Source organism: Morchella sextelata (genome assembly GCF_020137385.1).
Source record: "Morchella sextelata strain SCLS chromosome Unknown scls_18, whole genome shotgun sequence".
In the NCBI taxonomy this organism is placed as follows: Eukaryota; Fungi; Ascomycota; class Pezizomycetes; order Pezizales; family Morchellaceae; genus Morchella; species Morchella sextelata.
The window spans coordinates 641,065-662,742 of record NW_025408633.1 but is presented as its reverse complement, the minus strand read 5'-3'; the positions used below and the strand labels follow the sequence as shown (position 1 = coordinate 662,742).

The 21,678-nt window shown below is 46.8% G+C and overlaps 5 protein-coding genes across 5 annotated transcripts; 4 read left to right on the top strand and 1 right to left on the bottom strand.

The window, feature by feature from the left end:
• Positions 1-163: 163 nt before the first annotated feature.
• Positions 164-603, top strand: H6S33_004687 (uncharacterized protein; the record flags this gene model as incomplete). Its single annotated transcript, XM_044836034.1, has 3 exons — positions 164-281; positions 347-395; positions 465-603. The coding sequence occupies 3 exons, from the start codon at positions 164-166 to the stop codon at positions 601-603; spliced, it is 306 nt and encodes a 101-aa protein (XP_044690660.1).
• A 1,156-nt stretch (positions 604-1,759) lies between these two features.
• On the top strand, positions 1,760-2,918 carry H6S33_004686 (uncharacterized protein; the record flags this gene model as incomplete). The annotated part of the gene is made up of 2 exons (XM_044836033.1): positions 1,760-1,931; positions 1,981-2,918. 2 exons carry the CDS (start codon positions 1,760-1,762, stop codon positions 2,916-2,918), a joined length of 1,110 nt encoding a protein of 369 aa, XP_044690659.1.
• A 1,773-nt stretch (positions 2,919-4,691) lies between these two features.
• Positions 4,692-5,321, bottom strand: H6S33_004685 (uncharacterized protein; the record flags this gene model as incomplete). Its single annotated transcript, XM_044836031.1, has 4 exons — positions 4,692-4,783; positions 4,846-5,017; positions 5,064-5,115; positions 5,191-5,321. 4 exons carry the CDS (start codon positions 5,319-5,321, stop codon positions 4,692-4,694), a joined length of 447 nt encoding a protein of 148 aa, XP_044690658.1.
• Positions 5,322-13,682: 8,361 nt separating this feature from the next.
• Positions 13,683-17,346, top strand: H6S33_004684 (uncharacterized protein; the record flags this gene model as incomplete). The annotated part of the gene is made up of 22 exons (XM_044836030.1): positions 13,683-13,827; positions 13,908-13,997; positions 14,090-14,120; positions 14,238-14,580; positions 14,642-14,664; positions 14,725-14,799; positions 14,867-15,147; positions 15,202-15,289; positions 15,357-15,391; positions 15,457-15,515; positions 15,638-15,656; positions 15,738-15,812; positions 15,894-15,907; positions 15,981-15,995; positions 16,066-16,080; positions 16,152-16,181; positions 16,248-16,322; positions 16,411-16,427; positions 16,496-16,513; positions 16,588-16,651; positions 16,738-16,842; positions 16,936-17,346. 22 exons carry the CDS (start codon positions 13,683-13,685, stop codon positions 17,344-17,346), a joined length of 2,028 nt encoding a protein of 675 aa, XP_044690657.1.
• Positions 17,347-18,601: 1,255 nt separating this feature from the next.
• On the top strand, positions 18,602-19,834 carry H6S33_004683 (uncharacterized protein; the record flags this gene model as incomplete). Its single annotated transcript, XM_044836029.1, has 3 exons — positions 18,602-19,387; positions 19,447-19,520; positions 19,582-19,834. The coding sequence occupies 3 exons, from the start codon at positions 18,602-18,604 to the stop codon at positions 19,832-19,834; spliced, it is 1,113 nt and encodes a 370-aa protein (XP_044690656.1).
• Between the last annotated feature and the right edge of the window lie 1,844 nt (positions 19,835-21,678).

The following is a 21,678-nucleotide window of genomic DNA, read 5'->3' as shown; positions in this document are numbered from 1 at the left end:
AAGGGCTTAGCAGCTATCGATAACCACCCACTTTACTTTAACCTTTACCTTTAGCACCTCGCGTGTAACCAACAACACGCACGTTCACAACCCTTTAATAAGCTTATCCACCGATACGATACGATAATATCAACAACCATAACCACGACCGAAAAAAAGTGAAATGGCAGACGAAGATACAAACTCCGTTGTCCTCATCTCCAACGACGGGTTCCGCTTCGTGGTTAGGAAGTCGGCGGCGATGTCGTCCCCGGCGATTAAGAGTATGCTGGATAAGCGAAGTATGCCTGACACCCCCCATCCTCTGGTGAAGAAGTAGCTGGCTAACGCGCTACTGGGCGGATAGGTAACTTTGCGGAGGCCAGAGAGAATAAGATTGTTTTCCAGAACATGAGGTATGTTCTATCCTCTCCGGGAAGGAGTGAGATGAGCGGATGGATGGGGTGCTGATGAGGTTCATATAGTGCCGTGATTCTCGAGAAGGTCTGCGAGTACTTTTACTACAACGAGAAGTATCGGGATGCGAAGGATGTGCCGGATATGGAGATCCCACCGGAGCTCGCGCTGGAGCTGTTGATGGTGGCGGATTTCCTGCATACCTGAGCAGCGAGCTGGCTGGCCGAGGAGCTATGGTTTTTCGAATTTCGGGTCTAGTTTGGCTTGTAGAAATATAAACGAGGTCTAGACTGTGCTTTGGGTCTGGTGTTTTTTTCTCGGAAAAGTGGATAGGGGAATTTAAAGTGACTCCTAGGTCTGGTTCTCTCGCGCTATTGACGATAGCTAGGACGTAGACATGGCCTCTACTTCGCTATGGGCTTTTTTTCTCCTGTTGGGATAAACAATATACGTGTACTTTTGAGCTTCAGCAGAGTGATTCCTAATACTACATGTGGCTCCCATATTCTGAGTAAGGTTGAGAATACACGTCGTAGCCTATATTGCCTACAATGTCAATAAGTCCTCGACCTAGAGTAATCGCCCAAAAAGCTTATGCAGCCTCACAGCTCATACGTATATACTCGGGTAAAAACGCTATTATTCAAGGTGGGCATTAAAGCTTCAGGAGCTGTCTTAGAGCTTCCTATCGAGTTATGGACATCTCGAGGCTTCCACAAAGTTTGGGGGCCGGGTGTCTCAAGGCTAAATTATAAATCCATGGACATAGCTCTCATGCTCAGCCTCAGCACAGTCGAGTCATCGCTTAAATAGACTCAGAACTTACGCATGTAGGTACACGTTGTAATAGCACTTCCGTCAAAAGCACCTTACAATACTGAAGAATCCTCGGGGATAATATATATGCAGCCCTGGATGCGCGCCTGGTCCGTTCCAGAAGACGACCCAGCCTGCGTTTCACATAAGGTGGACAACGTTCTCTGCAGCCAATCATAGGGTAGTCTGTATAGCTGGATCCATGGTCTGCGTCCATTGTGCATAACGTACCTACTTGTACGCTGCCTGCTCTACTTTATTCGCCCCACACCAATAGTAGACTCGGGTCTTGTTAATTAGTATGTAGATGCCTGGGTCGCTTTGTGGCCCCTGCACGGGTACGTCTTGGCACTGACGCATCACGAGCAAACCCCACAAACTCACCCCACACAACCCTTTGGTAGCTTTATATAAGCTTCCTGCCTAGACAGCATATCGTCATTTCCCACCAGCACCTCTTTGCCACCACATCTTGCCTACGAAACAACTACAATCAATAAACAAAATATATCACTACTGCAACTACGACTAGAAAAACTATCACACTATGGCAGCTCGTCCGTTCAGCCCTCCCATAGTGCTTCGTAACATCGATGCCTCACTCCCGCCGAACGCCCCACAGCTCAGAACCCCCCATGATGCTATCGCAGTCTTTGTACATGCCTGCATGCTCTCCGTAGGCTTCCGTCTCGTTGGTCTCAGTGAAGATGACCATCTTGGTTTGTCCTCCTCTCCCACTCACTCACTTCCGCTAACATCCATACCCAGAACCTGCAATCGAAGGTTCAAACCCACAGCCACTCCCCGAGACCTGGAATGCCAGCCCCGGAAACTACGGCTTCCGCTACGCCCACGCCCAGTCGCCACTCAACTACCTGATCAAAGTCAACCGTCTTGGCACCAAGACTATCATTATGGGCCTTGGCCTCGGCGACGACAACGACAAGACAGCCACCTTCGACATCATCACCAAAGACTACCTCAAAGATGACTTCTTCCCGTACACACTGCAGCCCACGCAGCCGCTCGAGAACGCCTTCGTCAGCGCATCAAAGATCTCTGACCTCGCCGCCCTCGTGAAAATCCACATCGTCCTGAACCTCGTCGGGAAGCACCAGGAAGAAGAGGAAAACGCCGCTGAAGCACGCCGGCAGCAGCAGCAGCAACCGCGCGACCAGCCAAGAGAGGGCTTTGACGAGTCGCCCTACAGGGCTGACCCATTGCGGTACCCCCCGCGTCCGGCTAACCCGCCCATTCCAGCCGGTGGCGAGAGGCCGCCGGGCTTCGACGACGATTACGAGATCCTGCAGCCGCCCCGCGGGGGCTACGGAAATACCGGTGGACGCCATCCGCTCTCTATTGGTGCCGACGACCTGAACCCGCCTGGCCTAGGGTCAAACCCGCCGCTAAGAGGCCCGTTCTTCGGTGAAGGGCGCGGGGGTGGATTCGGTGGTGGAATGGGACCAATGGGCGGGATGCACCCGACGGGGGATCACCCCATGTTTGGTGGGCAGGGTGGCGAGGGAGTCCCGGACCCGAGGTTTCCGCCGGGAGCGAGATATGATCCGGTTGGGCCGGGTGATGCGCCTATGGGTGGATTGAGGGGCCCGAGAGGTCCTGGCCGAGGCGGGCCGCCTTTTGGTGGTGGATTTGGTGGTGGATTTGGTGGCGGGTATGGTGGATTTGGGGGCGGTAATGACTTTTAAGCTTTTTTAAAAACAATTTCTATTTTTTTTCTTGTTTGCTCCCCCGGAGGGTACTGTCTTTTTCTCGTTTTTTGTAACACCATTTATGCAGGCCAATTATAGTGATTAGCCTACTTGTTTGATGAGAATATCTGGCTTCAATTTAGTTGGGTTTCGATCCATTTTTCGCTTGTTTTTCCCGGATGTACTGTATGAATTATCAATCAATCCCGCATGTACTGTGGCGAGTGATAGTTCATGAAGAAGCTTGTGCCGTCTAAAATGTGCGATGTGGGTAGCTGTATATATGTAATCTAAAAACCAAAATCTTAAGTATTAGTGGCAATCACTCTTTTAAACAGTAGTGGCAAGTTAGATTTATGTATTCATCCTCCGGCTATACAGTACAATCTCGCTATAAGGATATGGAAATGTGACAATTTTGCATCCAAAAATATCCTTATAGGCGATTTATCCTTATAAGAAGTGCCCAGCTCACCCACACAATCCCTGTCGGGACCAAAGTTGAATCATACATATATCCTTATAGGCCGAATATCCTTATAGAAAATATCCTTATAACGAGATTGCACTGTAGTATCAAAGCATTCCCGCAGCGGCGATGTCCAAACAGCCTATGGGGGGGTAAAGTCGGTGCCGGATGTGGTGTATTTGATGGGCTGTTACTTACTGGTGGGGATGAAAGTTATCTTGAATAATATCTGCATAGTTCATGTGGTGTACGGTTTAGGTGGTAACCTAACCATTCGGGACGTTGTAGATTGTGTGTGAATCATGAAATATCACTCGCTAATGTTTAAGCTTTAAAATATTCCCACATATATCACGTCCACAGTCCAGTCCAGTGAAAAGACTAAACACGGTTTCGAATAGAATCGAGATATCAACTAGACCCGTATATTTGTGCGGGAAGCGCAAATATTCCATCATCCGAGCATTCTAGTCCTCACGGGGATGCGTGGAGCTAGTTTGCGGTGATGGACTCTTTCCCAATACATAACAAAAACTCAACACCCCCATAACGCCACTCCTAGTCATGGAAGAAGAAGTCGTCTTAATCTTTGTGCGCTTAATTAGACTACTTTATATCTTGATGTCGTTGCAGATGGCCTCGCCCCCCCGCCCCCCGGGTTTCACTACATCTCAATAGGATCTGGCTGAATCCAGGTACTATTCTCAACTTGTACAAGGCGGTCTCCAAACTTTTGAGAGCCTACCGGCTGGTCGTTGATGGCGTGTATGTGGGGAGGCAATATACATGTAGTCTTGTTACTGCTGCTTAGTGGCCCTAGCTAGTGGCTCTATTGCACATGTATAGCTGTGCTGAAGGCTGGATTTACGTATTTCTAGAGTAGCTTTGATACAAGAGCTATATAGTACTGTCATTTCCATTTCCATTGAAACAAACTGACGCGGCTCTGATATACGTTAAAGCAGATGAGATAGACGATCGACGGAATAAAGCCAGATCTCAAAAAAAGAAATGTGAAAAAATAAAAAATAAATAAAAAAGGATTTACCCCGCGGTCTAATCTCCCCGCCATCTCATGCATGACCCCTTCTTCCTACTTCTCCATCATCATCATATGAGCACAAGACCGTGGCCTCACAATTAACAAATTACAGACTACCAGAAGTTAATAGACAGCCTAGATTATACCGTTTATACCACTACTTCGATTCGAGTTTCACGATACTAACAGCTAGCTGTGTCCATCCAGAACGTTTCTCTTATTACGTCCGACTACAACTCAAGCCCCCTAAAAAACAGTCTTATCCTTGGCACGAACCGCTTTCCACCACATCCCACATCCCACACCGTACCATCCACCTCCCCCAACTTTGGTATTTATCTAGGGGCAATGCTGAGGATGGTGAGTGTTAAAGTTAGCGAGGTTCTTACTCTTGCAGTCTTCAAACTTCTCACCAGCCTCAGTCTTGCTGCCTCTGGCTCTCGAATCCCCAAGGAGAAACCGCTCTAGAAATCCGCCTCGAGTAAGTGAGGCATCATCTTCCGTGCACCGCCCGCCGCTGCCATTGCACTCGGCTGTCAGCAGCAGACCAACGCATTCAACTGATGCCGAGATCTCGATGCGATGCTTATCGCTGTCGGATTTGGGCAACTTTTTGTGAGTGTTCTCCTACCAGGTTTAATAGGTGGATAATACTCCGCCCAGTGGTGAATGTCCATCCCAAGCTAGAGCTAGAGTTAGCTGACAAAAGCTGTTCCTGGTCACCATGAGGAATGGCTCGTGGACGGGGTGAACGTTACTCTTCACGGTCTCGCGTACTGAAATTTGCAGCAGGTACAGTTGCGTTCTTACAGGGTGATAGTGAATCCTGCTTGACAACAAGCAGCATGGGCAACGAGCTACCACCTCTCGAAACATTGCCTCTCTTCATTTGAGAAGAGTGAGACATGAATAGCCCTTAGAACGGGCCGGCGGGGAAAGGCTCTCAGTCCATGTAGGGGTTACTCCCTTGATGTCTATACTTGCGCGTTAATTAAAAGGTCGGAATTTTGTGTGGGGACTTGGTTGCAACGAGCGAGTAATGGATCAAACGTGACACTTTGGATGAGTACAGTACCTGTGTTGAAGAACTAATGATTCTGCTGTCTATAGCTCGTGCTCAGGACCCGCACTGTCTAGAGACTCACACACAATGGGTTTGTTACTCTTTTCTTTCGAGGCTTCTTGGTTTTTCGACCTCCACGATCACTTTCTCTACCCGACATCTAATTCTTCATTTGTTTGGTATGTAACCTATCAAACACGTATTATCATTAACGTTATACTTACTTTATCAGATATCATATCAAACCGCCTGCTATCTAACAAGGGGGTTCATACACGAATGGATTATCAATCATCAATAAATAACAACAAGCTTAGTGATAATTCATGATTGAATTAGATACATTAATCTACATCTACATATCCGCATATGGAGCAAAAAGATTTCGACGACAAATGCCAATTCATGGGCTACGATAAGACATCAGATTCAGGAATTACTAACATGTAGCTACCAGGCCCATGGTACTACCATACCGATAAGACGGACCTGGATCGTCTCTCATGCGATGTGTCCCATGAGCTAGCTCATAAGCTCGAACTTGCTCAGGCGCTGAAGGGCCGAGGCTCATAAAGCTTGAACTTTGATAAGAGCTCGTGAAATGACTCGATCCAGTGGTCAATGACCAAAAAGCAAGATATCCTTCTGCCTAGTGTAGTAAAATGGCATGGTATATGCATTTTCATGGGAAATTAGCTAGACAGATGAAATCAATGCTAGTTGGAATGAGAATTCCAGGGGGTAAAACTAAAAGGTCTTTGTCGGCTGAGACGACGTTCTCATAGCCCTCATATTCCTCATAGCTCCTTGAATTCAGCTCAAGGTTCATGGTTTATCTCGAGCCTTAGGAAGGTTCAAGCCGGCCCGGACTCACCGCATGAATGATAAGGCTCGCTCTCAACAAGATCGTGAAAGCTCGAGCTGGCTGTGGTCATGAGCTACATTACCGGGGCCTCGGAGCTCTTCACCCGCTTATTCACTGCATCAAGTACAACCCAAATTACTCACAGAAAGCCAGCTGGGCATGGGATCCTTGACATAAATCTAGATGCTTTCAAATCTACAGCTACACAGCTATCTAGTTCCGGAATCTTGGAATGAAAGTCTTGGTCGTCGGTCTCAAGATCGGCGTCCGCGTACGACGTATCTCGTAATATCATTAATAAACGACATTATCTCTTTTGGGGCTCGATAAGATCATGCAACCGGTTCTTAATCGTTTTCACCCTCAAAAGAGATGTTGGTATCGCTACCAATGAAGTTTGTTTTGACCGGCGCTGAGATCGCTGACTGTATCTCAGCTGATGCCAATGATCATCTGCCAAGACTCATGGAATATCACTCACCTACTCTTCTTGTTCAACCTTCTAATACAAGCTTTTCATATTCGCGAGAATAGAACACACCGCCGGTCTTGAGGCAGAATAGGTCACATGTCGAAGAAATCTTTTCAGTTCGCTAGGTGGGACGTGGAGCCAAGGGCTGAAAGCCTCGAATTTGGATCCACATTCTACGTAGCTAGTACTGTATTATTTTTAATACAGGCATGTTTCCATCTCGCCGCTGAAGGCCACAGGGCACGACGGATGACCCGGCGTATACTCTAGGACGTCTGTAACATAGCGAGAAGAGATGGATTGCGAGGATTTTGGTCCTAGTGGTATTACCCATGATAAGACCTCACTATCTAGATGTGGTGGGGCGTCTAGCTGGCCAGGGGGCGATATGTACCACCGGCAACGGTAAAGGTGTCGAGGTATACTGAAAATCCTACCAAACACCGCTGGCCGTAGAGCCACATGGGTGTATCGTGGCATGTCTACACGGATCGATGCATGTGTACGTGTATTGTAACACCGAGCACGTTTCCCGAGATCAATATCTAAGTATAAAGAATTGCTCACGGCGAGAAAATTGACGGGCCATTGTTGCTGCAGGTGAGATCTGGAACTTTATTCAAACTGCTGAGAGCCGGATCGGTTGACTACTTGTGACTTTGTATATTGAGATCAGGGATTCCTTTCGAGTTGGGCTTCGAATTGTCAATTAGTTATCTTGATTATTGACATCTCCGACATCGCATTTAGTTACTGCATGGCTACATTTCCTATATGTGGGAAGACAACATAAACTAACTACTTTAACTAGCTAAACCTCTCATAAGAATATTATCTTGCCGCTTCCCGAGGTTTTTATGCGGTCCTAGGATTATTACAACCCTCGTATGCTAGGTTGAGAAACTCAATTGATCATCACAAAGTAAATATTGCTGGGTTTTCAATTTCTCTAGATCTATATGGAGCACTTGACCCATCCGTGCTTATTTCGGACCCCATGGAATTTAATTACAAGTTTGTAAATATCTCACAACATCACCCGAGTGGTGACTTTGTGATCTCTAGGTAGTAAATGACCTATTCGGTGTGCTTTCCGGTCCCAAAGCACGCCGGTCTAAGTATCTTCGTCACCGGCGCGGTTTGGATTATTATACACACCACCCCTTGATCGACCGCGCTTGCGGTTGTGGCGGATAGTGGGGCCATGAAACCATCTAAAACACATAGATACCTAGACACAAAAACGTTGAACAGGAGTTCTCGATAGCAAGGCGCAGGAGAGTTCAATGGGATTCTTGTGCAAATTTAGGTGCAGAAAAGCAGATCAAGGTGGCACGTGCGGCAATCATTGTCTCTGCGCCTCGCAAGCGCTTGGCCGTAGCTTCTGTCAGAGTAGCAACTTTTCTAGTGCGCCACTATTGGACGCAGCTACATATACAGCGAAAGCTTGCTATAACGGTACGCTCGGGACCGGAATTTGGTACCGTTATAGAGAGATTACCCTTATATAAGAGGTGATTGTGCTGAAATCCGGGCAAAAAGGACCGTGAAGTGCTACCGTTATAGAGAGATTACCCTTATAGAAGGTACCGTTATAGCAAGCTTTCGCTGTATTAGTATCCAACAACTACTCTCAATGTTGAGGCATAGACTCATTCATATAGTAGCATTAAGGCACATAACTTATCCTCTCCGCTGCGCTCATGGAGTCTGGGCTCTAGAATCTCTGTGCATTCTTTTGCGGTCTTGAGACTACATGTACCAGCAAAATGATTTTTTAATCTAAGTGCATGGGCGCCTATAAAGGCGTAGAATACTTCACATATACTCCTGGAGAATTTCTACCCACCTCCATTAAGTGCTAGCCTACACGGGTCTCAATTTTGGACCCGCCTAAGTCGATCCCAACCACTCCCCGACTTCTGACTCAGACAAGACATCGATCTGCCTCCCCACCATATCTCACACCTGATCATCCTAGCAAATCGAATTTGTGAAAAATCGCATGGTGGCAAAAAAAAACAAATCTTCACGAAGTATCACTCGATGCAGATCCTGTACCAGGCAACACCAACGCCGCAGCAGACAGCTACGGCCCACCGCACCCAGAGCGGAAGTCAAGTCCTCCCCCCCCCCCCCCCTCTTCCTCCGCCCCCTGGACTATTAGATCAAGTGACCCGATGTGCTTACACCGTGGCCTGCTCCGGTTCGCCGTTATGCCACAACGTTCGTCTAGCTCTCACTCAAGGCCGATTTTGGACGCGCGCGTCGCCCTGAACAGCCCTTTTTGTCTCTGGATATATTCGGGAATCGGGGAGGGCTGGAAATCATCATTCCAGATTCAGAACCTATTGCGCGAGTTTGAGATCGATCATGTGTGGAGAAATTAGGAACAACCTTTAGAGTAACATGAGCGACCATGCATGGACTTCGCCAAAAAAGTCTCACTTTGGATCCTTGACCCTGTAAGTACGTACCGGGCCGAGACATACTCTGGTGTGGAGTATTTTACATGTCGGGCGTTTTGGGGGGTACGAAAACTAGTACCAATTTCGGCCATTCTGCATCATGGCAATGCAATTTCAGCCCTTTTCTTACTTGACTTCTGCCTACATACGGGGGAGAGTTGTTAGGCTAGAGGGAGAGGAAAAGGAAATTACAGCGGCTTAAAATCTGACAAGGCAAGTGGCCGGGGCCGACACAGCAGCATACTGTAGAAGTTATCTGCCGAATGCCGATCGATCACATCCCCGTAGTTCACAGAATGACCAAAGTTCTCAGACAAGGGCTTGAGTGAGAGTGGGGCTCAATCACAGAAGTAATGGTAAAATGATTGTTACCAATTAGTGTGTGAAATCTACGACGTCATGCAACAGCAGCACGCACCAGATGCTATGAAAAGCACAACAAGAAACCCATTGCGCCTCGTTGATGCTTAAGTTAGGGTTAGGTGCCAAAAAATCAACTGAGAGATGCTATTTGGAGGTTGCCGACACTTGACACTCAGCCTCCCCCACACAATCTGAAACAAGGGGTAAAGTGCAACTATTTTGGGCTTCAATTAACTTCTTTCCAGAAAGTAAATATTCCCCGGTTTTATCGCATGAAACTGTGCTATGAGCACATGCGTGCATGAGAAAAAAGTCTATATCTGTTTCATAGAGGAAAACGTCTGATCATACCATATAACTAATCGCTAAGTGCTGTCCTTACCATCGCCCGCCGGTCAGTGAGGGGAACAATCGGGAGGGGTAACACCAGGATTCGGAAAAAAGGAGGAAATCAAATCAAGATGCAGCATGCAGCATCACGCTTATAATACATTGTTCGCGCATTAATATGATGCACGACATGAATATGTCGTTTGTTCTTTAAACAGAAATGCAAAAGAGCCGCGTGGCTAGCTCTACATACTATGACCCCACCTCCAACTATACTTCCCACGATAATAGATGTAGATAGAGGTATCGTCAATTTCGAAACACTAGAGCCGCACGACTTTCCTGATATTACTAGGAGTCTTGTTACCTCTGCCTAATGGAAGGCTGTGAAAAAAAGCTAAGTGCGAATTCGATAAAATAAACCGCTATTCTTATCTTTTTTGAAACTTCTTGTCGCGCGACCGCGAGTACTGTGATATCTGCCTCGCCCTAGAAGATATTATCTACCAACACATAATGATATGACGAAGCACAATGTAGTTAGCCATGCCGAATGCCCAGAAAGAAACTTCCTTATATGTCCAGAATGGGTACATACAGTATATGTCATTATCGATATACTAATAATTTTAAGGAAGAACGGGCCAAAGAGGAACAGCGGCGTTCATGCGCTACCCAAAGAGGAGTCGGGAGTTAAACAAAATCTCTTTTTGAGACACCAACAAAAGTCTCTCATGGATCTAGAGCCTATGAGAGGCATCGACTAAACTTAGCGAGAAACAGTAAGAGCAGCATAAGACACTACCCCGCATCTGATTATTGAACATTCCAGATTGGTCCTATATCTCTTCTCTTAATGGAAATGACAGTCTGGGAAACCCCCCAACATATTTCCTCTTTGGTGTGTCCATTTGAATATGTATTTTTGCCATCTATTTTCACGTCGACACTCCGATTGCGTGTGCACCTGCAAGATCGGGTAGGGTTAAGGATTCCTGTTTCCCTCCGGTCGGTATTGGGTTCATGTGCCACTTGATAGTACCAAGATGCTGTGTGTCAAACAGTTCGAAACTGTCACTTGCTGCCCTCCAAACTAACGTTCTAGAAAGAATATTGTTTTCTTCGATGCGTACTCGCCGCAGTGCCCCGATTGACGAGGTTCATGCTCATGCTCATGCTCATCATTCCAGTTTGGATGTAACCGTGAGATTCAATGGCTACCCAATTCGTATCTGACCTGATCATAAGCCCAGGTAGGGACGGCAGAATCGGGGAAGATCGTAAGGCTGTGACCGACAGACCGATATGGTCAATGTGTTTCGGATAAGCAAGTCAAGATGATTATTGAACCATTTTTAACTTCTTGCCTTTGTGCTACATTATTGTACTTTTTGCAGATGTTTCTCTCTCGGGCAATAGCGTTTAATGTGTCCTTAGAGTACATGTATGCAGCATGTACAAATATGGTTATAGCCCTACGGGTCTATATCTTTTTCTCGGCATCTGATCGTGGCAGATATTTATCTGCAATATTAAATAAGGTATTAGAGTAGGTACATTGTGTAGGTCAGACAAGGGATTAAACAAGTCCAGGTGTCAATTGAGGAAGGTCGTGAGTACGTGCCAATTTGCCTACAGCTTTAATTATTGTTTTTGGAAACATTACCCTTTAAAGTAACGGTCCCTCAAGTCTCAGAGCACGAAAATTTGGTTTTCAATGCAAAGGAGCCCCGGTACAAGGAAAAGATACGCCCTTAAGCGCCCGTGCTCGTAGAAGAATCACTATTTACAGTTATACTCTTGGTGAGTCGGAGTAGAAAGTGGGTCAACTGTCCATCTAACGGTTCCTAGTTGTGCCCGACGTAGTGCTTCCTAGGCAGGCAGCTGTGATGTGACTCTCAAACTAGAGCACAGCCGTTGAGTCAGAGTGAGGCTCAGAGGCTCAGAGCTTGTCCTCAAATAACCGAACGGAAAAATCGCTCGGGACAGGGGTATGTAATGCTTTTGGCTCTGGCCCAAATGTGGTCCTGGCGAGAAGTAAGAAGGGGAGGGAGGAAGGACTTTCGGGCTACTTTCGGCAGTGGGGGTAGATGTAATTAACGGATTGTCTTGGCACGCTTAATCCTACTAGCTGAAGCGAGATCTGGTCACAGTCGATCACTCGAGATATTTTTATTCTTATGTCACTTTTTAACAGGGTAGAGCCACGCTTTCAAATTCCCCAGCCCTTTTCACACGCATAAGTGTAGGATTGTGAAAAGAATAGCGGAAGTCATACGTCAATCACAATTCTAGAGATCGTGCCTTTACTTTGAGTTCACCTACGTTATTCTACTCTGTCTTCTACATGTGTCTATCACAAGCTACATGTCATAAGTATATGTAGATGTAGTTATAACACAACACCGCCTTGAATTAGAGTACCTACACATGCTCTAGAGTAAACTACATGTACCTACATACACATATGGGTACGACGTGTAAACATTGGGCGTGGTGATTGAAGATCGGCCTGTGACCCAGCCCAGCTGGCGTTTACTTTACTCATGTAGTTGAATGCATGCAGTACGTTCGCGGCACACCACCTTGTCTTTGGTGAACGCATAGATGTAGACTCTACTGCTCGCGCTTGAGGCCTTTTAATCGCGCTTTCTTCTGATGCACATTGTGAGTGGATGGGATTCTTGAAGTGCACTTCACAGACGCGTAATATATATTGGCCAGATTTAAGCGATCCACCTCATATGTTTCTGAACCCCGCAAATTGCACGCTCCAGCCCGAGATTTCGTCAGGAAAATAATTCCCCGGTGGATCTGATTCATTGTTTCTGATTCCTGGCTGCGGAATTCCAAAGTGTGTAAATAATTCTTCACAAAAGAAAAAAGAAAAGACTATGGTGTCATGCGATCTCACCCGATAGACTGCACTACATGTACTCGTAGTTTTTTGACGTTTCCGGACGCGACCACTATTGCATGCCATACAAAAGATAGCCTTGGCGGGTTTTTTCTGTGTATGCAATAGCAGTTGCGTCCAGAAACGCTGTGAAATTGCGAGTAGATGTGCTTACTGTAAATCGAGGCCTTGGCTTTCTGTAGGCTAATTATCAACCGATCCTAGCACAGCATTAGCGGTATGTAAATGCACATGAACCCTGATTGGTTGAGCCTCAGGGCCCAGAAATAAGCTCGGGTTCTTCGTTCCGGACAACTTCACTTTATCTCTACTCAGTTGCAGCTTCAACTTCTTCCTCCATTGCCTGGGCCCTGGGGAATTATTTGCCGATTATCATACATGGGTTACACTAGAGCCTCAATAGACCAGTAATTTCAAAGTAAAGTGTGTACCAACCTAGACACATATGTATGATTAGGGCTTACTGATGCGCCTGTTTGGGGTCGACGCGCTGATAAAGCTTCTCTATCAAGCCAATAACATGACCGTGCAAACCCCTCAGACAAACATCCTAGACCTATGTACGCGCAGCCGCACTGTGCGACAGCTCACTCAAACGGCTTTCCTCCCAGATATGGACTAACTCCCTCGCCGTTATCCTGATTGGTTTGTATGCTCACTCAACCTCACGTATCTCCAGCCGGCATCATCATCGTCATCAAGCAACAACCATCTCCTAAATTTCCCTGCAGAATCCTCCACGCCCAGAAAGCATTCCGTCCAGCGTTGCTTCATGCCGTCCAAAAGTCGACCGCTTTCATTTCTTTCCATGCAACATATGGGAGAGGAAGGACAGTCCACTCCGGCGTTGATGTCGCCAACAGTCGTGAAAGACGATATGAATTTTGCCGAGCTTTGTGAAAACCTAAAAGACTATTGTGGGCCGTTTTTTTCTTCTAGTTGTTTCTCTAAGCGGAGGAGCGGTGCAACCGCTGACTGAGGTGTTACACAACTGCAGTTATCGAAAACATCGACACACCACAGAACCTCAACACCATCAAGATTTCACCTGTGACGACGCGGCTCTGCAGCCAACTTACAGACAAGGGTAAGGGAAAGAGTAGCTTGCTTACATGTTTAAATTTCCTGCCAGTTATTTTAGTCGTTTATATACTTACGGGTAAATGACTATTCATGCAGGCCATAACCCAGCTACGGTCGCAGCTTTACTGTAAGTTCCACAAATTGATTCTATTACATAAACCCTTTCCCCTTTTGGACATTAATATATTAGTTGTCTGAGATATCAATGATTGATTGAGACTGATGCTGTGCACCATGACAATAGTTGGTGCAAAGCACATTTCTCTGCCGAAGAGCTTGCAGATGATGGCCACGGATTAGGAGCAAGCAGAGCTCTAGCTGCCGAGTTTGTAGCATTAGATCTGATGTCGTACCTTTCTGCTAATGATGCACTGGAGTATCTCTGCTATGAGCTACCTCCATTGGAACCCCATGACGAGTCAGAAGAGGAAGCGACAGAATCGACAGGGCTTTTGGAGGGAGGTACCCAAACAAGAAGAAGTTGCTCAAATGAGATGGAGTGTGTTAGTATAGGGACATTTGCCGGCCTCAATACTCTAGAAATTGCGATCCTCGCAGACGCAAAGAAGTTTCTATCGCATCGACCAGTAGGTCTTACAGACATACATTATATTGGCCAAGATCAGGAGCTGACAAGAGCTAACGCAGGTACAACGTATGATTAATGCTATGTACGTGCCAAGGCTTTTTATCACTCGATGAGGCTTTTAGATACTAATGAAGAATTGTAGCTGGGACGGAAGAATCTCTTTTTGGAAAACGCTAGATGTGGATGGGTCCAAGAAGCCCCACTTCTACAACAAAAGGCAAGAAGTCCTCTTCGATATTCTAGAAGGCTGCAATGAATCCTGGCTTACATACATGACTTCCCAGAAAAGCGGATCCATTCTGCCGACTGAGGGTCCCAAAATATCAGAAGGCCTTTGAAGCATTTTTCTTCGCAACCCTGCTTGCATTGTATTACGGCGTTCTGATTGAAAGAGACCCATTCCATTTTACATACATGGAAGGCGCATTGATAGTTTTCTTCATCGCATTTGCCGTTGACGAAATATCATCACTCAGAGATGCAGGGACGGCTTTCTATACCGCCGATTTTTGGAGCATATGGGATCTGTGTATTATTTTGATAGCGGTTGGATTTCTGGTTGTTAGTATGTATTACCGGGCCAAGGAAATCTTAAGCCTGCGCTCACCAATCCCTGCAGGAATAATTGGCTTGGTTAAGGATAGTGATGCAATCGTTGATATCGCCTTTGATATACTATCGCTCGAGGCGTTATTATTGATACCACGGTAACGATAGAACGAGAACGCCTTGACTTTATTAGACCCGTTATGGATACTGATAACTGGATTTTAGTGTCTGCTCTTTGCTATCTTTAAACCCTTATTTTGGTACGGGTCCCAATGATGAAACATCTGCGCGAATACTGCATCTGACGTTGACGGCCGTGATCCAGGAGTCTTGATACCTTGTTTGAAACAAATGACAAAAGACTTTTTGAAGTTTCTAATCCTGGTGAGTTATTGCGGCTCTTGCTTCGCCTTCCAGTATCAGATCGGGTAGATGCAGTCGCTTGGGGAAGCCCTATTCCCTAGGTGGAAGGCATCCGAATTAATTACACATGCTAATAGGTATAGATCGTGATTCTTTATCTTGGTAGGTTATAATTTACAGGGCAGCGACTTCGCCCACCTGTGATCGCCTCGCTAAATATGGGGGGGGGGGGGGGGTGGGTAGGATTTTTGACAACATTTTCGCTGCTTGCTCGCGAAACGTTTACCCTATCGCAAATGTCATGGATGCTCATTAAAGGTTTGGACCCGCTGGTCTAAGCAAGACTGGATGGAAATAAAAATAGAATTTTATGTGCTGACCGGCTTGGTTTTTGGGTAGTTTTCTTTGGTTCGGTAAGCGCTGCCCCGACAGGGCCAGCATCCGAAATTAATGCGCTGTTGCTGATCATATCTGGTACCCTTGTAGAATACTGTTGGCTTTGTAAGTGCATTCAGCCTCACTAATAGTAGCACAGGGATACAGATTCGGACTACTAACACGCACGTTCCAGGATGCAATGAGAGAGGTGCAGTTGCATAGATCCGCGTTTGCTTTGATTGAATTAGTCACAACTCACATTAGACGCGGTCGCGGTAGATTTCACCTGTCTTGGGACCACCACTCATGGTGAGTACTAGTAAAAATTCTTCAGAGTGTTCACTGCAATGATCATGAGCTAACCCGTGCCAAAAGCTAATTTTCGTTACGTTGACGAATATACTTCTGGTCACATCGTTGATTAGTATACTATCAAATGGGTTGACAAACGTAAGATACAGTCAATCTCTGTTAATTACATAGTCCTCGTAATATTGATTATTCTTGGCGGCTAATTGTAATTTTTCTCTTTCCGTAGATGATGAATAATGCTAGGTAGATACCGCGCTTGTTTTTCGGTTGCCCCTCCGAGGCTCAGCTCCGGAACTAACTTGATTCGATAGGGAAGAATACTTGTTCATGTATGTAGAGTAGCCGCGTTGCCGCGACTCCTTACTTTCCGGCCCCGCTCTAACACTAACGTTGCGGCGGTTAGGTTTTCTATCATGGTTATGGAAGCCTCAACTAGCAATCGCTTGGTTGTTTATTACCCGCCGCTAGTAAGTACTAAATGACTGCCGACAGGACGTAGCGTGGTCGTGGTTGTTCCGTTCGGCTAAAAGACTAATAATAATCTTATTTTTAGAACTTGCTGCCACTAATCCTTTTACGACCACTGCGTCTGTTCGTCTCTGCTGGCCGTCTGCGGATTGTCAGAATAGCGCTTTTGAAATTTTCGCATTTCCCGTTTGTATGTGATGTCTTATGTCCCCATGTTCCCCATCTATTATTCTAGCCTTTTACGGGATCCTTGAATGAGTTGCTTAAATCAAGTGATTTGCAGGTCGCGGCAATTATGCTTTATGAAAGCTTGTGGCCAGAAAATGAGACTCGTCACACTGCATGGGGGCCTAGCCCCACGACCAAGAAGAGTCAATTCGGTCATGGACTGAGGCCGCTTAATCGGAGACCAGACCGATACTCAGAGTGGTCTGGGCGCTTAGCGGGAGGACGTCTAGGGCTCGGTGGCGGAGCCGGATTTCAAGCGGGGGCTGCGCTTAAGAGCTCTGCCAGCAGTCTTAGACTTGAAGATCTCGAAGGTGGATCGGCCTTGGGGGAGACTAGGGCACCATATGCGCATAATCGTCACGACGGGATTTATAGTGCTAGGGACGACGAGATTCGGCAACTGCGAGTTGCGATTGAGGACATGAGCCGCAAGTTAGATGAGCTTTTGGCTTTAAAAGGGATGTAAGTACTGTTACATAGTGTACGATTTGGGTGATGTGCGTGTGTGTGTGTATGTGTGTGTGTGTGTGTGTGTGTGTGTGTGTGTGTGGGAGGCATAAGATTGTAGTGAACTACCAAGAGAATAGATATTATGACTTATGAATTGAGTATGTATAATCTACAATTAGAGTCGAAGTGAGTGAGTGAGCGAAAACTTGAATTAGAGTGTTGCAGTGATACTTCGCTACTCTAACAAATGGATTGGGGGGGGGGGGGGGGTGTGCGGGTTTGAATCGTTCGCATTTTGGTCTAACGCGTGCATGTGGGTCTCGCCTGGTGGGGGTTGCATTGACGCCCGGCGCGAAACATTCACCGCGCTGTTTGGTCCAAAGCCCACTCACTGAGATTCACTCACACTCACACTGGTTACCAGAAATTTTGGGGGCCAGGTCCAGGTCGCAGCACTGGCTCCTAAAATGTGCCTGACCCGGACTTGTCTCTAATCCTGTTCTCATGGGAAAAATTAGTGGATGTGTACGGGTAATGACAGGGGAGAAGAGGGGGGGGGGGGTGTGGTTTGTAGAGTAGGTCGAGTAGAGTAGGTATGGCAGGGAAGGTATGTAGGGTTGGTAAGGAAGGAAACTTAGCTCGCGGACCCCGCCGCACGACCACTCACTACCGACTGGCTCGATACCACCCCATCCATCATGGGAATTCCGGTGAAGGTACCTACCCAGCCCACCTTGTCTAGCTACCACCCCCCCCTCTGCCCTCTGCCTTACGGGTCTGCAGTATGTAGGTGCTCAACTACAAAATGACTCCATGGAATCTCCCCGCATTCTTTTTTTTCGCAAGCAAGTGACAAGAAGCACACGCACAATCATCCCGTTGAGCCTCGAACTTTAAAACTCGGCGATATTTCCCACTTCAATAGCTATTCCTGCAATAAGGGATATATTCAGAGCTTTCTCCAGTATCGATATCTACCTACAACCTCCCTCTTCCTCCTCCTCCTCAACATCCGGTAAACAGTGCAGCAATAGCAGCTAGTTACAACTTACCACATCCATTTCTTTTTTTTGGCTACCAAAAAGCAATATATAACAGTACAAGCCAAGGAACCAACTAAAAGTTACATAACAAGCCTCCACCCCCCTCAAGGCATAAGAAGAAAAGAAAAAAGGAACAAATATCATACATTACATATGGCTTCTCACCTTTCACCCCATTCATACACACCGACTCAGCATTCATCACCACTGGGATACCACACTCCTCCAATGTCTCAGGATTCTTGGTCAAGAGGTACAAGAGACCAGTCTCATCCCAGAAGCATGCACTCAGTTTCTCCATCTCTCCCCCAGCGCTCACTACACGACCACCTCCGACCTCACCACTCATTGCCATCTCCTCCCCAACAGGAGCATTCCTTCACACACATGCAATCCGATAACTACCACACCCATCACCAACACCATCACCACCGCTCAAACTCTCCTCTATCACCTCCAGCTTCAGAAGGCCTCATGTCTCCCATGAACCACCAGTACCAGCAGGACCCGCAGGACAAGCTTCCAATGGACCCCAGCCTTCCCGGTATCTGGATGTCAAACGATACCAACATGCTTCAAGGCCATGCCGGCGCTGCATCTCCTCCACCGCTCTTTTTGGAGGATATTCTCCGCGCTGAGGACCCCCATAACATGCCAGTAATGGGGGGCGGGTTTATGGACGACCACGAGTTTCAGGACCATGGCTTGGGCATCCGCGCCATGAAGAGGGCCAGGAGTGCGGATATCTCGTCAGTAGTGGACATGCACAGCCATTATGAGGGCTCTCCAGCTCCATCAGGTGCGCCAAGGGACAGGAAGAAGAGGCGCTTGACGGACCCCAGCGAGGCAAACTTCCATTGCAACAAGTGTGGAAAGTACTTTTCAAGGATATGGAACTACAACGCGCACTTGGAGACCCACGACCCGGATAGGCCAAGACCCCATATCTGCAGAGTTGAGGAGTGCAAGAAGGCATTCGTAAGAAGGACGGACTTGACTAGACATCAGGCTTGTGTAAGTTCCTCTATTACTGGTCTGAGGTCGAGCTGCAGTAGCTAATAGTGATTTCTTAGGTCCACGCAAAGGAGAAGAAATTCCGCTGCGAGCTCTGCAACAACATGTTTGCCCGCAAGGACACTCTCAGAAGGTAAGAACGCGCAGCGACTCTATAGCTTCTAGAATTAGATTTTCTAACATTTTCCTATTAGACACGAGGATGATGGTTGCCCGAAGAGAGTCGACATCGCGTCCAGAGCAAATAAGAACAAGCCAATCGTATGGAACTCGCAAGCTCTCAGCTTCTACACCTCAATGCAGCAACAGCAGCGGGAAGACGCCTTCTCAAACATGGGCTACGACTCACAGATGCGAACAGCCCCCTACGACAACGGCATGTCTTCACACCTCCCGCCGCTTTCTGATATCGTTCCTATCCAGAAAGCTGCAACTACCATGTGGTGATGCAGAGTTTCTGCTCTCCACATTTTTCCTTCTTTTCTTAGTGCCTAATTTCTTTTGTTTTTGGCTTGATTCCATTTACTGTTTTATATATACCATTGGGTGTTTTTTTGTCTTTCTTTCTGCTGGGCGATTACAGGGAGTATCGTATCATAGAGGGCCTGGTGCATTTTTCTTGTGTTTGTTTCCTTTAACTGGGTTTGGGATCTGATTTTGTTTATACATGGCCGGCATCATTGTTTTTACACGTTCGCTTCTACGACTAACTTCTTCTTCTACCTGCCAACCTGCTTGCTTGACAAGTAGGTGCGGGGACCTTTTTTTAGACATCTTTTTTGTTTATAGTTATCTTTCTTACAAGATCTGGTTTTTCCTTTTGTCTAGTTTTTTTTGTTGGAAAAAAAAATCAGGATACGGGGGCCGGGGTGGGTCGGTTTTTTGTCACTTCACTTCTCGCTCGCTTATTGGCTAAGCTGGGCGGATCTGTCATCTGTTTTTTTTTCTCTTACTATGCGGGCGTTCTATCTCAATTTTGGAGGGAGCGGAGGAGGCAGATTTGTACGCTGATTTATTCCAAATTCTACAACTGTCATGTATATGGAAATGGGACAAACACTATCTAGATAAATACTAGCAACTTTTAAAAAAAAAGAAAAGTCTCGGCCCCTTCTCCGATAAAAGTGATATGTATTCTGGATTAAGCTCAAAATTCATGCTGACTTACATGCATGCATAGGAGGAGGAGTAAGAGTCCTGTTTTAATTTAATCCTCCCCCCCCTCCTCCCCCACGGTATCATATAACCTCCGAAGGAAAATAACACACACAACCGCGATCGCATCGATACACCGTCCGTCGGGCCGAGCGGTCTCGCCGCAGCCACAACCGCGATGGTTCATGGAGCAGATCGGATCTTGGCGGCCTGAGAGGGAGCGAGAAGCTCGAGCACGTCTAGACTCTTTAAATTTTCCCACTATGTACTGCTGATCTCCTTCTTCTGGCGCGAGGGCCAGATTTCTCTCTCTACATATTGATTTTTCTTTTTGGTCCCAATCCACTGTTTCAGGTGCGGCGCAGATACAATGTATGTGGATGCGTTCCAGGCGCGGTTGTGCCGGCTTAGCTAGCTAGCTAGCAAGCGCCCTGAAAAGCAAAGAAGGCAACAGATCACTTTTTCCGATGGGGCGGGAACGGCTACGTATGTAGAGCAGATGCATAGGGATAGAGAGAGAGAGGCGTCTGCGGGAATCAGGAGCGGAGGGAGGGAGGAAGGGGGTGGAAAACTACCGCGGTTAGTTGGAGCTTCGGTTTGGTTGAACTACCGGTACCTAGTTACATTTCAGGAATCTAGCTAGAGATGTATGTTTATTTGCGATAGACCGACTTGCTGCGTGGATCGGAAGGAGATTACAGGGCAACTCAGTGGGTGTTAGGTAGAAGTACATGTGCTCACTACATGTATGTACTCTAGGTGGGTTGGTGGGTGCCTGGACGTTGGGAGATATTTGGCATGTGGAGGTCGAGTCTGAGAGAACGCGGCTAATTATCTTGGGGGCCTAGAGGGAGCTAGAGTGCCCACATGTACAGCATACATAGAACGAAAGGGACGAAAGGGAAGTCGAGGGAAGGGAAGATGTAGGTATGACTCTCTCTTTCTCACTCTCTGGTGGCCAGCAAGCAAGCAAGCAAGCAGCTTTGTAGGTACATGCACTCATGCATGTAACTCAGGTATCGATCTAGAGTAGGTCTAGTACCGACTCTAGAGCAGTAGAGTAACAGGGGTCTCGAGGTATGAGGTACTCTACAATGCCATGTAGTCTTAAGGGGACAACAACAAACTGCCCACTC